Source organism: Tinamus guttatus, unplaced genomic scaffold (genome assembly GCF_059628265.1).
Source record: "Tinamus guttatus ecotype Peru unplaced genomic scaffold, ASM5962826v1 Tinamus_guttatus_pri_ptg000058l, whole genome shotgun sequence".
In the NCBI taxonomy this organism is placed as follows: Eukaryota; Metazoa; Chordata; class Aves; order Tinamiformes; family Tinamidae; genus Tinamus; species Tinamus guttatus.
Window position 1 is genome coordinate 4928350 of NW_028288592.1, and position 14601 is coordinate 4942950.

Here is a 14601-nt window from a genome sequence, read left to right on the forward strand (position 1 = left end):
TGGTTTTTAAAGACTTGTAAGCCACTGGTGTGTTGTGCATTACAATACAGCAGCCTGCTTATGCTTTTTCTTTTGTTGTCTCACACTTTCATACTCGTTTCCTAGCTGTGATTTGGGAACAGTGCATCATCACAAGTATTTAAGTAAAACCATGAAAGTATTTTCCTACAGATTTTTTAGTGGGTGAATATATTAGAAGCATTCCATTTAAATCAGATTATTTTTGTGCATAATTTTTATCAGTTTTATGTGTATTCATGGTATGCTTATTTTTATTGTAAATCACAAAAGAAATTTCAAAGAAAAGAGAAAGACATTTGATTTGGTCTTGTGATGTCTAAGTATGTGCCAGCATTAGATGATATTGTTTTTGTACAATTCTTTTTTTTTTGTAGTTGCCCACATACAAGGATTTTGTTTGTATTAAAGGCCAAAAATGTCAAACTAAATCAAAAAATTATCAAGCTTATAATATTAATAATGACCTCAACTCAGGACATTAAGTTGGGAATTAATGATCAGTTAAGGTTAATGACTCAATGCCTTTAGTCATTAAATTCCAAGAAAATGGCCTGTACTTTGATTGTTTTTGGTTTATTAAAGATAGGTTGTAGAAGTTGAAAAAAAAAAACCCTCTTTCTGTTTCTGAAAACATGTACAGGAAAAGTAATCATTTTATTATCGGCCTCCTTCTGCAATCCCAGCATAGGTAAAAATCCTGTTATACTTGATCGGAGTTTTGTTAGTCTAAGGATGTAAGGAACAAAATCTTTGATCATTGTCTTTTTCTTTCTTTCTTTCTTGTTTGGGTAAATTGGGTAAGAAATCTCGAGATTTTGGCACAGCATAGGTTAACACTGCAGTGTTAGAACAGTACATCACCTTTATGAGAAATCATTCCAAAATGCCCCCTAACTAATAAGTTATTGGGATATTGCAATAAAACTGTCCTAGGATCCGAAGAGAAGAATACAAACCTTTGGATATGCACTATATGTAGCAGATACGTATTTGCATTTAGTGGGTAATAAGTATTTTCATTGTAATCTGTATCTAATTTGTATGCTACTTACACAGTCCAGGAGATGGAAAGTTGTGTATGTGAGCATTTAACAGACAAGGAGTCTTTAAACCTGGAGCCCTTTAATTATCCTTACTGGGCAAATGTAAGCTGCTGTGATGGTAGTTGCTCAACAGTATCTTACAAATAATTCGGAGTCCTTTCTGACATAAAGTAGTATATTTAAAGTAAGGTGGCTTAGTGAGATTTTCACTTTAAATAGAATAAGGGTTAAATGATAACTTGACTTATCTTTTAAATGACAAAAAATAAAGAAATTGCAAGACCTTTTCACACATTAGATATGTATTGTCATTTATCATCTAGATATCAGGCTAGCAGTGCGAAGTAATAAAACATATCATCGAAAAATGTGCTATAGGTCTGAATCACTCTTTCATTCCACCTCCCAGCTAACTGTAGTATTAAATCAAACAAGCAGAACATTTCCTTAGGCAGCCATTGCCTTTTAATTTCCTGAAGAACCTTAAAATATCATTCATTACAAGTACTACACATATTTGGTTTTTAAAAGTCTCATAAATCAATAGCAGGCTGACTGTAATAATTATTACAAGTTAGTGCATAATTTTCGTGCTGAAGGCTGCATGCAGAACTTTAGCATATGCAAACGAGGCAATTCAAACTGTGTATAGATATTAATATGAAGAAGCAGGTAACGAGGTGCAGGCTATGAATTATGCATCAAGAGCGGCTGATCTTCAATGAGGAAAATGAATTCAGCATGTAATCTAATTAGTGATGGAAGTCTATTACATCTAACTGCAAAAGCAACCGTCCTTGAAACAAATTTATTTACAGTCCATGTTACCACTTGAAACAACTTTGAAATGATGTGTAAGACAACAGCTTAATTGTAAAATTTTTTTGTTTGTTTGTTTCAGTTCGAGACCTGGAAGGCCTCCTAAGAGGACTCAGAGTGTCACCTCCCCAGAGAATTCCCACATCATGCCACATTCTGTCCCTGGCCTCATGTCTCCTGGAATCATCCCGCCAACAGGTAGGACTGCTAGAAACGTCTTGGCTGACATTTGCCTTCTTATGCATAGTTGACTGGTGCCCACTTTGCTCATAAATTAGCCGCCTAAATGAAAGCATCCACGTACCACAAATGAGTTCTGCAATGTGGGGTATAACGTTTACTGCATGAACCTATTGTACATAATGGAAATTTTAGCAGCTCAACATGTTAAAATACAAGTAACTGAGCAAGTAGTAATCCTTTACATTGTTTTTTCTCTCTACTTGCTCTTCTTAAACACAAAACCTGTCAGAGCATGAATTAGCTTATCTACCATTAAATAGTGACCTCCACATTCATTTTTAAAAGCTCAAATATCTTACAATTTTTTGCTCCTTTGCTTGATTAGATAATGTCATCATGAGTACAGTTGCCTGAAGAAACTGCGTTAGCTAAAATAACTCTGTGCTACACACACGTCTTTCTTAATTTTTCATCCTCAAATTCTTTTTTTGATATGTCTCCTGAGGCCTTATACTCATGTGCAGTCCAGTAACAATCTGTTTCTCAGACTCCTATTTTCTTTTGAAAGTAACTGTTTTACTGTTGTATAGTTGCTTACTCCTACACATAGAGTCACTTAAATTATGAAGGACTAAGTTGCAAAAAAGTGGTGAATAGAGGCACCAAAAGATGAGGGAACCCACAGATCGGCTCTTGACTCTGGTGCGGCATTCTAGCTCTTCAGGTTACAAACTATTTAAAATCTCCTGTTCGCTTCAGCAAAGCTGATCTGAGCTTCTTCCCCAGACAACTTAGTCTCTACCACCTATGTTTCTTAAGGCAAAGAGGGATAATAACCCCTACAGATCCACATGGAGGACAGAATTGCTGGATCATGCAGACAGAGGGGTGAATGGATGTTCAAATACTTGAGTACTTGAGTATGAGCTTGGCATGGATTTGGTCGTAGCTGACTAATGCCTCCAAAATGATGCACAGCTCAGAGAATATTTCATTTGAGAGACTGCTGGAAGTTTGAGTGGAAGTGCCTGGAGGAGAGAGGAAGGGAAGAGAGTTTGGCTGTGTGGACACAAGGGAGCCAATTCCCTTCTTCTTAGAGACAGAGAACTGTTTTACATAGTGATACCAACATAATCAGGGCAGGTTTATTGGCGGCTTAATGTTTTCCTAGAGGCTAAAGATCAAGAGTAGAGACAATATGAAGAAAAGTCAGAGAACTAAGTTAGTGACAGAGTTATAAAGTAAGCTGAGGGAAGGAGAGAGGGGTTTGAATGCATAGGTGTGCATGCAGGCAGAGTGCCAGGCAAGCAAGGGTCACAGTGATAGCCTGGGCTGGTGCGACCAGCAAAACAAAAATGAATCAGAAATTAAAAAAAAAAAAGTCTTGCAGAAAAGGCTATCTAATAAAATCTAATAAATATATTTGGTGCAGAGGGGAAAGGAACATGAGAATGGGAGATAGGTTCTGTGTAGGGAAAGAATGAAAGCTTTTATAGGGAACAAGCACTGGTGTTTGTGTGCAAGAGATCAAAAAGTGAAGATGCAAAGGGAAATTATTTGGGAGAAATAAGACAGGGAAATATCAAAGAAAATATGCAGGTGAGAAGTAGAAAGGAGATGACATGAAAGAAGTCACAGAGAAATAAGCAAGCAAAGAAAAGGAAGACAGAAGAAAAACCTCTCCTTTATAAAGGAATCATTTTTGGGTTTTGTCTTACAGATAGTATATAAAAGCTGATCCCTTTTAATATCTTCTGTTTTTATGCTTTTTTTTCTTCTTTTTTTTACTATAAGGAACAGCTTAAAAACAAAACTAATGCTTTAAATATCCTATTCCTCTCTAGTCCTTTAAAGCTGGTCATGAGTTAATCATAAATAATACAGTTCAAGAACTGCAGATCCAGTTTCTTAGAATATCAGTCCACAAAAATGAATGTAGGAAGCTTTCAAAATGGTGATAAAAAATTTTAAAAAAAGAAAGAAAGACAATAGGTATATAAGATTGTAATTCATAGAGTATTATTGGGTTGATCATGCTTTTAAGGTCCCTTGTAGAAGAGGAAAGGTTTAAGTAAGTGAAATAATAGCTATTAAATTGAAGTGGTTTCACAATGCATGGCTTGCCACAAGAAGAAGAGTGAGCCTTTTTAGTGGGGTGAGACTCTCAAGCAGAGCAGAACAGTGATACTAATAGAAAGAAGTTCTGAGATAACAGGGTTCCATGGTGTATGGCTCAGCAGAGTGAAGGATCTTCAGGTCAGGGCTGTATGGCAGTCTTTGCATCATTTTATAGAGAGATATACAGTGCAAGAGGCATACAGTACAAGAGGGATGTGGAACTACTGGAGGGAGTCTGGCTATGAGGATGATCAGGGACCTGGAACATCTGCCCTATGAGGAAAGGCTGAGGGAGCTGGGCCTATTCAGCCTGGAGAAGGCTGAGAGGGGACTTGTACTCCTGTATTTGAGTTTGTGCTCAATGCATCTTGTCCTGCAACTGGGAAGCAATAAGGAGAGTCTGGCTCTGCCTTAGTTTCAATCTCAAAGAATTTATTTATGTGCTAGTTCATGTTCTTGCAGTAATAGAGATCTGAAGATGCGAGGCATATCAAGGGTATGGTGCTATGATTTAATGTTCGAATTTTACCTGAAAATTTTCTTGTTACCAAGAAACTAAATCTGCTGCATATACAGAGGTAGCAATACATCTAAATGTGGAAATCTTGGTTTCAAAAGGAGGTTGCCATTTTGGAATGTGCTGCTTCTGCATGCAGATACTCTTGCTACAGAACCATATGCTGAGATTTGCTCATGGGAATTTCATAACTATTTGTAATTTAAGGATCTCTCGAACATACATTCTCTGAGGTTCCTTTCAGGAATGTTACCTTGTCACACGGAAGGGATGTGCCTTGGAGACCACTCTGGGGACTAGGCAAACACAGTCTCAGGAGAGTGACAGAAGAAGAAGAAAAGGGGAAAAATAGCAATAACAGGCCAAACACTGCTTGGATGTGTAAGTTGAAGAAGACAGGATTGCCTTTTTGGGTGATACTCCGCTCATTTTATCACCAGATCATAAAGGTTACTTGCAATTGCTCATCTCAGGACTGTTTTTCATTAGGGTCAATTTACAGAGTGTTCCCGACTTTGGGAACAGACTGACCAGCTGATGAGCAATTGTCTCATGCTTATTAAATTGAATGTAGGGCATTTGAAGGTGTGACAAAATGAGAGATGTGAAACAGAAGAAAATGGAGAATGTCTAGAGAAAAAAACTGCTGGTGTTGTTACAAATGAAGCTAGAGATATAGTCAGCAGAAGAAGGAGGAATTTTGTGAGGATTCAGGTAGGTATACTGATTTTTCAGTCTTCTCTGAGTCATGCTTTCAAGCCCTGCCGAATCTGAGTTGCTCATCACAGTTAAATTAGATCCTCATTTCTCTACAGCTAGATTTGTTGCAGATTTTTTTTTTTTTTTTTTTTTTGCTAATGTGTTTTGTAGACCGAAAAAGCTGTCTAAACTTTGGAATGGCAGATAATTGTAAGTAATCAAAAGAGAAATGCTGCACTTTGTGAATTTAGTTTGACATACACATTGTGCTCTGCATTGTTTATGTCCATAGTTATTATATGACGTGCAAAACATTTGTTATTTTTATATGAACTTCAGCAGCAATTCTTTTCACTTTTCAATTAAGAATATTTATTGTTAGGCTTAAGCAGGTATTTCAGGTTTTGAAACTGTTTTGTAAAGTTCCTAGCTTGATTCTTCTGCAAAGTGGCCTACTGAGTGTGTCATCTAGGATGCTGAAAAGACTACCAAAACTTCATACTTATTTCAGAAATTGCATTTTTTTCTCAGAGATGAAAAATGAATATAAAGTGCTTTTTGAAATAACAAATAGGGGATATGATAGGAATACTACTTTTCATATGCATTGTTTTTCCATTGTCCAGTGATTTCAAAGCACTTTGCACATTTAATTTTATTACATTAAATTAATCTTAAATTAATCTCACTTGTTATTATTGCTGTTGTTGATATTATTATTACCTTGGAAAGATTTGTTTAAATACAAGGCACTTTTTTCTCCACATTTTATACCCAACCATCTTCTTTTATTATTATTATTTCTTTTTTTCAGTTTAGAAGTATAAAGGCTTCAGAGAAGTGTATGGCTTGTCTGAAACATTCACATGTGTTTGAATTATAACTAGTTTCCTGTATTATATACCCTTGTTCTGTTCTTTCCCTTTTTGTCTCCTTTTAAGTGCTGATTTGAAGATGTTGTTTGTAATCTCATCCTTGTTTTCTCTCTTACACCGTGGCCTGAATCAATAAAAATATATTCCAATTTCCATCCTCCACAAAACTCTCTGAGCCAGGAAGTATTTTTCTGGGAGGATTAGAGTAGGGAAAGAGTTGAAAGATTTTGTATAGATTATTTCAGCATGGAGGACAAATGGAGTTCACAGATGCAGATAAAGTGTGGCAATGTTTCTTCTAAAATAGAAGCTGGACTTATTTGGTGTTTAAAGAGAGATTAATCTCATAATGAAATAATTTCATTTTCATTGATTTATAGTTATTTGATATTTTATTAGGCAGAAGTGAAAGAGAATGAATAAAATATAATCATTGTTATTATATCTCCATTATATAGATCTTATCAAGAAACTCTGTAGTTTGAAGTATTTTCCAGCTACAGCCTCATTCCTGTAAAGTCTTAAGAAACTATTTGCCTTGTCTCAATGAATTGATTTGAATTATAACAGAGTTTCAGGGTCTAGAAATTAAAAGTTTGAGTTATATGCTAAATTTGAGATGTAAAATTATTAGTTATTTATTTTATGTAGTGCACAAATTTTGAGGTGCTGTGATGGTTAAAAATATATACATTAATAACACTGTGTGTCTGTAACTTCTTTTAAAAATGTATGCCAGGTTACAGTGTTTGCTCTTTGGCATTTCATAATTTTTAACCTGCCTATATACTGTTTTCCACTGATATTATACTATGATATGCTTTTTATCTATTCAGAATGAGCTAACATATTGTAAAAGTAACCAACAAAATCCTATTTTTAGATTTATAAACTATAACCTAATTCAATAAACTGAATCAGATTACACAAGCATTTTTGTACTTCATTAAGGAAGTAGTCATAATTAATGTGAAAGCTTCTATCATGATCACTTATTGAAGTATCACAGGGAGATATACTGACTAAACTCTGTAAATATACTATTTCATAATTGTTTTTATTTCAATTAATATTTAATTTGGGCCATCTGTACTTTTCTGAAATCGCTGTCATGATTTTGTGATATTATCATCCTTTTAAAAGGATAGCTTTTCTTTTCCTCTTCCTCATGAGAGAGTTTTAGCTGAAAAGCAGTGCTTAGCCCAGTAGTTTAAGTTCCAATAGTCCTTTAAGTCCACTAGTTGACTTTCTGCTTAGCCACAAAGCTTATATATCTGGCAAAATTAAGTGATTCCATTTCAGCACCTATTACACTAAGAATACAAGACAGAGTGGGAGCAACACTGCTTAGCTATATAATCTCAAGCATACACAAATTCATTCTTTTTTTGACTTTTGAGGATTTACTCCTCAACCTTAATTTTGAATAACGTGCTTTGGCAAAATGAAATTTGCTACGGTATAGGAACAGAAAATATTAAATCACATAAATATAAAAATTTACTACAAAGTCTCAGTAATCAAAGGATTGGACTCCTGTGAATACTCAATAATTTCTGAAGCCATCTGTAAGAAAACACGATATGCTAACATGGTTTATCATAGGCAAATATATGGAAGATCTTCAATGAAACAGATTATAAACCGTTCCTGGATCTAAAGCTATTTAACCATGTTTGCTTCTGTCTCAATTATTTTGTGCCCATCCATTTCTGAGCAGGAAAAGTCTTTGAATATTTTTGCTTGTAATAAACCATATAGACATAGCTGTATTAATTCATAAAATTGTTTCTAAACCAAGAATCACTTGCATAAGTTTAACCTCAATAAGAACTTGTACATTCTGCAGTATTACACCATGCAACACTATTAATATATAAATACACACACACACAAACATAAAAGTACACATATATAAAAATATAGCATGAACTTTAAAGTTGTGCAGTCACACATTAAAGGTTAAAAAATTTCTAGAATCAGATCTTTCCCCGAGAGTTTTAGCATAGGCTTGCATATATTCATCTGGAAGTTTTTCCCCAAATCACTTGCAAGGTCTGCAGTTCTCCATTTCACTTCAGTCTGTCTTTCCTGGCTTGCAGTCCAATATCACTAACAGAACTGAAAAAGTTCCCCTTTGCTGTACTATCTCTTTTACTGTCATTTCTGTATACCGAAGGGGAAAAGCATTCTTGTAGCGTATTACTGTATAGACCATTCACAGTTTGAGGCTTTAACTTTGTAAAAAGTGATACCATTTTCAAGTTTTTCAACAAGACCTCTAGAAACTGTTATTTCAGTCACAGAATCACAAAGATAGGAGGAGGTCTGGAGATCATCTAGTTGAGGCAGGGGTCAGCTAGAATGGCTTTCTCAGGACCACCAAACATGGAGACTCCACAGCCTGCCCGTGAAAACTGTCAGTGTTTGCACCGTCGTGTCCCTCTTCTACTGGAGAGTCCTGAACTGGACCCAGCACTACAGCAGTAGTCTCACCAGTCCTTGGTAGAGGGGAAGGATCACCTCGCTTGACCTGCTGTAAATGCTCTTCCTAATGCAGCCCAGCAGGTTGATGGTCTGCATTGCTAGACACAATGTGAGACACAGTGTTGCATCCTGTTCAATTTGGTGGCTGCTAGGACCAAGAGGTCCTGAAATGCATTACTGAGCTGGCTAATCCTCTCACCATGGACATGGGCTTATTGCTCTTTAGGTGCAAGACTTTACATTTCCCTTTGCTGAACCTATAAGATTCATGTTATTCTCCTTCTCCAGACTGTCCAGTTCCTTATAAATAGCAGCAAATCCATCAACTTTACAGCTTCGTGTTGTTGAAAAACTGAGTTTGAACTCTGTTGCATCATCCAAGTCATTAATGAATATGCTAAACATCATTGGCGCCTGGGAGACCCCACTAATGACAGGTGAGAATCTATGCTGCTGGTCACAGCCCTTTAAGATTGTTTTCGGTGCACCTTCCCACATCTAGTTTGTATTCCATCAGCCTGTCACTAAGGATGTTATGAGAGACAGTGTCAAGCCTTGCTAAAGCTAAAGTAAGCAAAATTATCTGCTCTCCTCTGCATCGTGAAGCCAGTCATTTCAACTAGAAAGGTAAAAGGTTTCTCAGGCAAAATTTCCCTTTCAGAAGTTCATAATGACTGTTCTCAGTTACCTTTTTGTCTCTCATATGTTTGAAATAGTTTCTAGGAGGATTTGGCCCATTGCCCGCCCAGGGATCAAGGTGAAGCTGCAGTTGTTCAGATCCTTTTTCTTATCCTTTTCAAAGACAGGAGTGATGTTTGCTTTCTTCAGTCCTCAGGAACATCCTTGACTGTTATGACCTTTCAAACATAATCAAAATTATCCTTGGAATGACATTGGGCAGTTCCCTCAGCACTTGTGGGTCCATTCCATCAGGCCCCATGGACTTGTGCCTATCCAATTTGTGTAGATGTTGCCTAACTTGTTCTTCCTCTAATAAGGATAAATCTTCCTTGCTTCAGACTTTTCCAATGGTCTCTGGGGCTAGATATTTGTAAAGGCAAATCTTAGCAGTAAAGATTGAGATACAGGTCCAGTTTTGAAAACTGGACCTTAATTTCACAATTGTCATGTTATAAGCATTGTCAGGGTTTTAAATGGATGGGCATCACATTACTCAATCTTTACTCAATCATGGCTGTTATTGAATTGCCAGATTCTTGTAAACAAAGGAAAAGTAACAGTGCCCCAGCTCAGATGGTACAGAGTGATTTGTGTCAGTATTACTCAGGCTTCTTCTGAAGCTTCTTCTTTAACCACTTCTGAAATGGTCTGGTCATGCCCGCAGTAGATAGCTTGTGCCTTGGACCACTTTTGCGTTCCCAAGATATTGCTATTTTTTTTTTTCCCAGAGAATCTCATATAAGAGTGTGTCTTAGTCTTTGAGAGTTGTATTTTTATATTTTTAGTATATTTTGCATGAATCTCAGTAAAGACCTAGGTGGGTGCCTGAAGATTCAAAGCTTACTGGTATAGTGCTGGAGGACCATGTAACCTAACCCAGGTTTGCCCACTGCTTATTGTGGAGAGTCCTTGGACTGAATGGTTTCCAGAAATGGTCCCTGCTCTTTATTTAGGAAGAAAAAGTTAGGTCATTTCAAAAACAGACTCTGGGAATAAACAGTCAGTGTGCATAGTCACAACCTGGATCCAATGAATGGAAGAGTGAAGCTATTTTACAACATAGGTGTGTGTGGCGAATCCTCTATTCTACTTGCATCTTGTAACTACTCATTCAGTATTAGGTTGTGATGTGGACAGATTTATTACTTCTTTAGTAGAAAATCTGAGGCAAGTAATCTTGATTTCTTCCTGGATTGCAGACTAATTTTGCATTCTGAAGGCTATGGGTATTATAGTAGTGATTTGTGAAATCTCCCATATGAATGATATATCTGTGTCAGTTCTGTAGGATCCTCCTTGAAGGATCATATTCTGTGCAGATGAACTATTCAAAGATGAGAGTAGTAGGCCACTAATAATGTCTGGCAGTTTTCAAATATTTATAGCTTGGCTAAATCAGGATAGATTTAATGTGATCAGCAAAAAGACATCCCTCTGGCTGCGGGATTGTCCCTCATCCAAATTCCAGTTTCTTGTTTCTAATCATAAAAGCATATAGAAAGCCTTGGCAAAAGCAAACAAAATAAACCCCAAACTTTTCAGAAGAATGTACTTCACCGTCAGTATATCCTATGATAGAGATAAGATACATGCAAAAGACCCTTCTTCCAAACTTCCTAAAACAAAATCACACATAAGTCCCCACAAAACCCCAAGCTCACCAGTTGGTATTATAGCTTCCAGAATTCCAACTTACCATTGTTTGAAATTGAATTAAAATACATGTATTGAAAAGTGTATTATTTCATAAAATTAAATTATTTGAAATCGTAGAAATGACTGAGATTCTCTTGTAGCTCAGATTTCAGGCAGTGCAAAAACTGCAAGATAATCATGAACCTGTGTCTGGAGTTTTTCTTACTATAAACTTGAGATTTTTCCAGCCAAAATCTTTCTACTTGCAATGTTCAGCCAAAATAATTTGAGACACCACCATGTGAGAAACTAATCTTTTAACAAGTGCATTGCCATTTTAAACATCAAGTATGGAGCATTGTTTTAATTAATGCTGCCAGTAAAAATAAACCTAGGCTACTAAAACTGGAGTAATATATCGGTCTTATGCTATGGTCTCTTATCTAAATGTTATTAATCGCTGTAGCAATACAGGAAAATGGTACCTATAAGAGTATGCGTAGGTTTGGTAGAAAGCTGAGTTTCAACACGTCTCTGTAACTATTATTCTGTGGCATTAGGTTCTTGGATGCCATCAAGATGCCTATCTCCTTTCCTGTAAAATTAGACTATTTATAGTCCTTTGATAACATGAACAATGAAGTGTAAATGATTTTTTTCTCTTCTACCAGGGCTACATATGGCATTCAATAATTATTTTAAATGTGTATATTCTGACTTATATATGGTCCATGATTTCATTATGGTGAAGAAGAAAATACAGGAAGAAAATGGAGTGTAATGTATTTAACACAGTTTTTGGTCAAATACCATTTTTTTTAATACAGCTGTTAAAAACAATATGTGCTGTGCAGTTTTCCAGATCGCACAGAGGCTATTAAGCATAAAGGGAACATCAAGAGAAGATGTCAGGCAGTATAGTTTTTTGTTGTTGTTATTTTTATATGATGTAGGATTTTGGTAAACTTAAATATCTACTGAAGTAAATGAAACATTCAAGGAAAACAGCTGTCAGCAAGTACCTTAGATCTGGGCAACCTTAGATGACTACGCCTCAAGCAGGAAAGAATGAACTACAAAACATATTAATTAGTTTTATTAGTATTTGTTTAAGTAAGTAAGTCATGTGTTTGATAATAGCAGCTTGGAAGGGTCAAATATCTAATCATCACATCATACCTAACCTTTCAGGCAACAAGCTTACACAACACAAAATGAACTTAGGCAGTTTTCCAAGGAGAACCAGTCACTATATGAGTTGTCCTTTTGACTTACAGCTTTAGTAATGTTGTCTGCGTGAATTTTATAAGACATGATAGTATATGATCAGAATTATAATGAATCCATTATCAATTTTTTCAGAGTGTACTATATTGTTGTTGTTACTCATGTTGTTTTATGCAATATGTAGGAACTAGCAGGAAGCAGATTTAACAGGGACATGTTTTTTAAGGAGTGGAAGGCTGTTCTGGTTCAAGTCTCCATCTTAGCACCAACACTAGGTTCTTGTGGAAACTTGATTCTAGATCCTGCACAAATTTCTTAATTCTCTCTCTCTCTTTTTTTTTTTTTTCCCTTGGTTGCTTTCCCTGGAGATCAAAATACACGGCACCGTGATGTAAAATCTCTCATGTTGTAAGCTGTGCTAATGAAGTGTGCTACAAATCCAAAACAATCTGTCAATTTTTGCTTACCGAACTATCTCCAACACTTGTGGTTTATACAAACTTGAGCTGTTGGGCTGAGCTTCCATGCATTCAAAATGCTAAATTTGAAAACCTCATTTTACTTTACTTACTAGACTTATTTTATAGGTAGCTACCTTACCATGTCATTTGCCTGGTGTGTGTGCCTGAGGCAACAAGAGCACAGAGTGGTGTGGAAAGAGTATTTGTGTTTAGACACATAGAAGACACTATGCATGAGTTCTGTTAAAGGATCACAAGAAATCTCTTCCTAAAAAAAAAAAAAAAAGTAAAAAAAAAAGAGATAAAGGAGGGAAAATTATATTATTATGAATAAGGCTCTGTAAAAAGCAGGAAGAGCTAGAGAGAAAATTCCAGTATCCCAACCAGTGTAGCTAATGTTAATATTAACTCCATTTGTCTTCCTTACCTGTTACAGTTCACGGTCTTTGCATGTCAGACCTAGACTATGAGACACTTGATTTGCATATGAACTGTTTGGCTACATATAGTACGGCTACGTGATTAAATTCAGTTTATTATTATTATTATTATTATTATTATTATTATTATTATATAGGTAATAGCAACACCTATGTATATATATTTATGACTATTATTTTGCTAGTGCACTAACGTGAAAGTGTCTTAACCACCTTAATATAACATAATACTAGCAAAAGTACATGCATACTTTTTACCATTTAAACTGTGATATTTTCATATTTATTTTCTGCTTTTTGGGATGAATAGTTTTATGGAAATACAGTAGGAAAGAAAATTCATGTCTCAGCTGTAAAGAACATGAATCTGAGCCCCTACCACATTCCTCTGTGTGGCTGTCTTTATACATGTGTATTTTTTTGGGGTGGGGGAAAGTGAGAGCTCTTTATCTCTTGGTATAATCAACTCATTTAATGTAATACAAATTCATTTGCTTGCTCTTGTCTATTAATTTGTGATTCCTGAGAAGTTACAAAGCTATTTGTTAGTGTATGTGTAACATTGCTTTCAGGGATTGTCCTCTCTCAACAGTGCTTATCTAGGAGGTTTATTTTGTCTTGTTTTTAGTTATGAATGTTTTACAAGAAACTCTTAAATGACCTCCTTTCAATGCTGTTTTAATTGCAATGAGACCACATTCAAGCTTGCAGCAAAGAATGAGCTGTTAGTGCTAGGAATATTTAGAGATGTTACACATGGACACGTAGAAAGAATCTTAAAGTGAGGAGAGTACCATTGTTGTGATGAGGTCATCAACAATTAATGATGTATTAGTTACTGAATATGGAAACAGAGTCATGCCAGGAATTAGTAAATTGGGAGAGAAAGGAAAATTGCACCTAATGAAAACAAAATTAATAACGACACTGACGAGATTTAACTCTTCAAAATCCATGGCAGTGGTAGATAAATGGACAGTGTACTGAAAAAATTTACTAAAAGATAAGCTTTTGTTACTGTTATCTTGGTGGGTGAGGTTTAGGTTTTTGTAGAGGAAGCAGAATGATTTGTGCTCAGTCTGTGAAATGGGCAGGTGGAGCTACTAAATTTCCTTTTCACTATGTTTGTTCATTAATTGTTTGTTGTCACAGAGACTAAATCCACATACAGGACTTGAAAAACATATCTGGCACTTACAATGGAAATACAGAGTTCAAAATATAAGATAGTATCTTCCAGTGATCCCAATTTATGATTACATCAGGTTACTGGGATTGTCTTGTTAAGAATCATGAAAATCAGGGGTCAGGTTGTAAACTACGTCACTAAAAGCATAATGTCACTTCTACAGTTTCTTCTGACAGTAAACTAATTCGTTAATATATATTTCAAAT

The 14601-nt window shown here is 35.7% G+C and overlaps 1 protein-coding gene across 4 annotated transcripts in view; it reads left to right on the forward strand.

Moving 5' to 3' along the window:
- Positions 1–14601, forward strand: part of DACH1 (dachshund family transcription factor 1) — a 346806-nt gene that overhangs the window by 144538 nt on the left and 187667 nt on the right. For all 4 annotated transcript variants that reach the window (XM_088540288.1, XM_088540286.1, XM_088540289.1 and 1 more), the window contains exon 2: positions 1966–2081. In XM_088540288.1, the coding sequence (XP_088396414.1) occupies positions 1966–2081 (116 nt within the window). The remainder of the gene's footprint in view (positions 1–1965; positions 2082–14601) is intronic.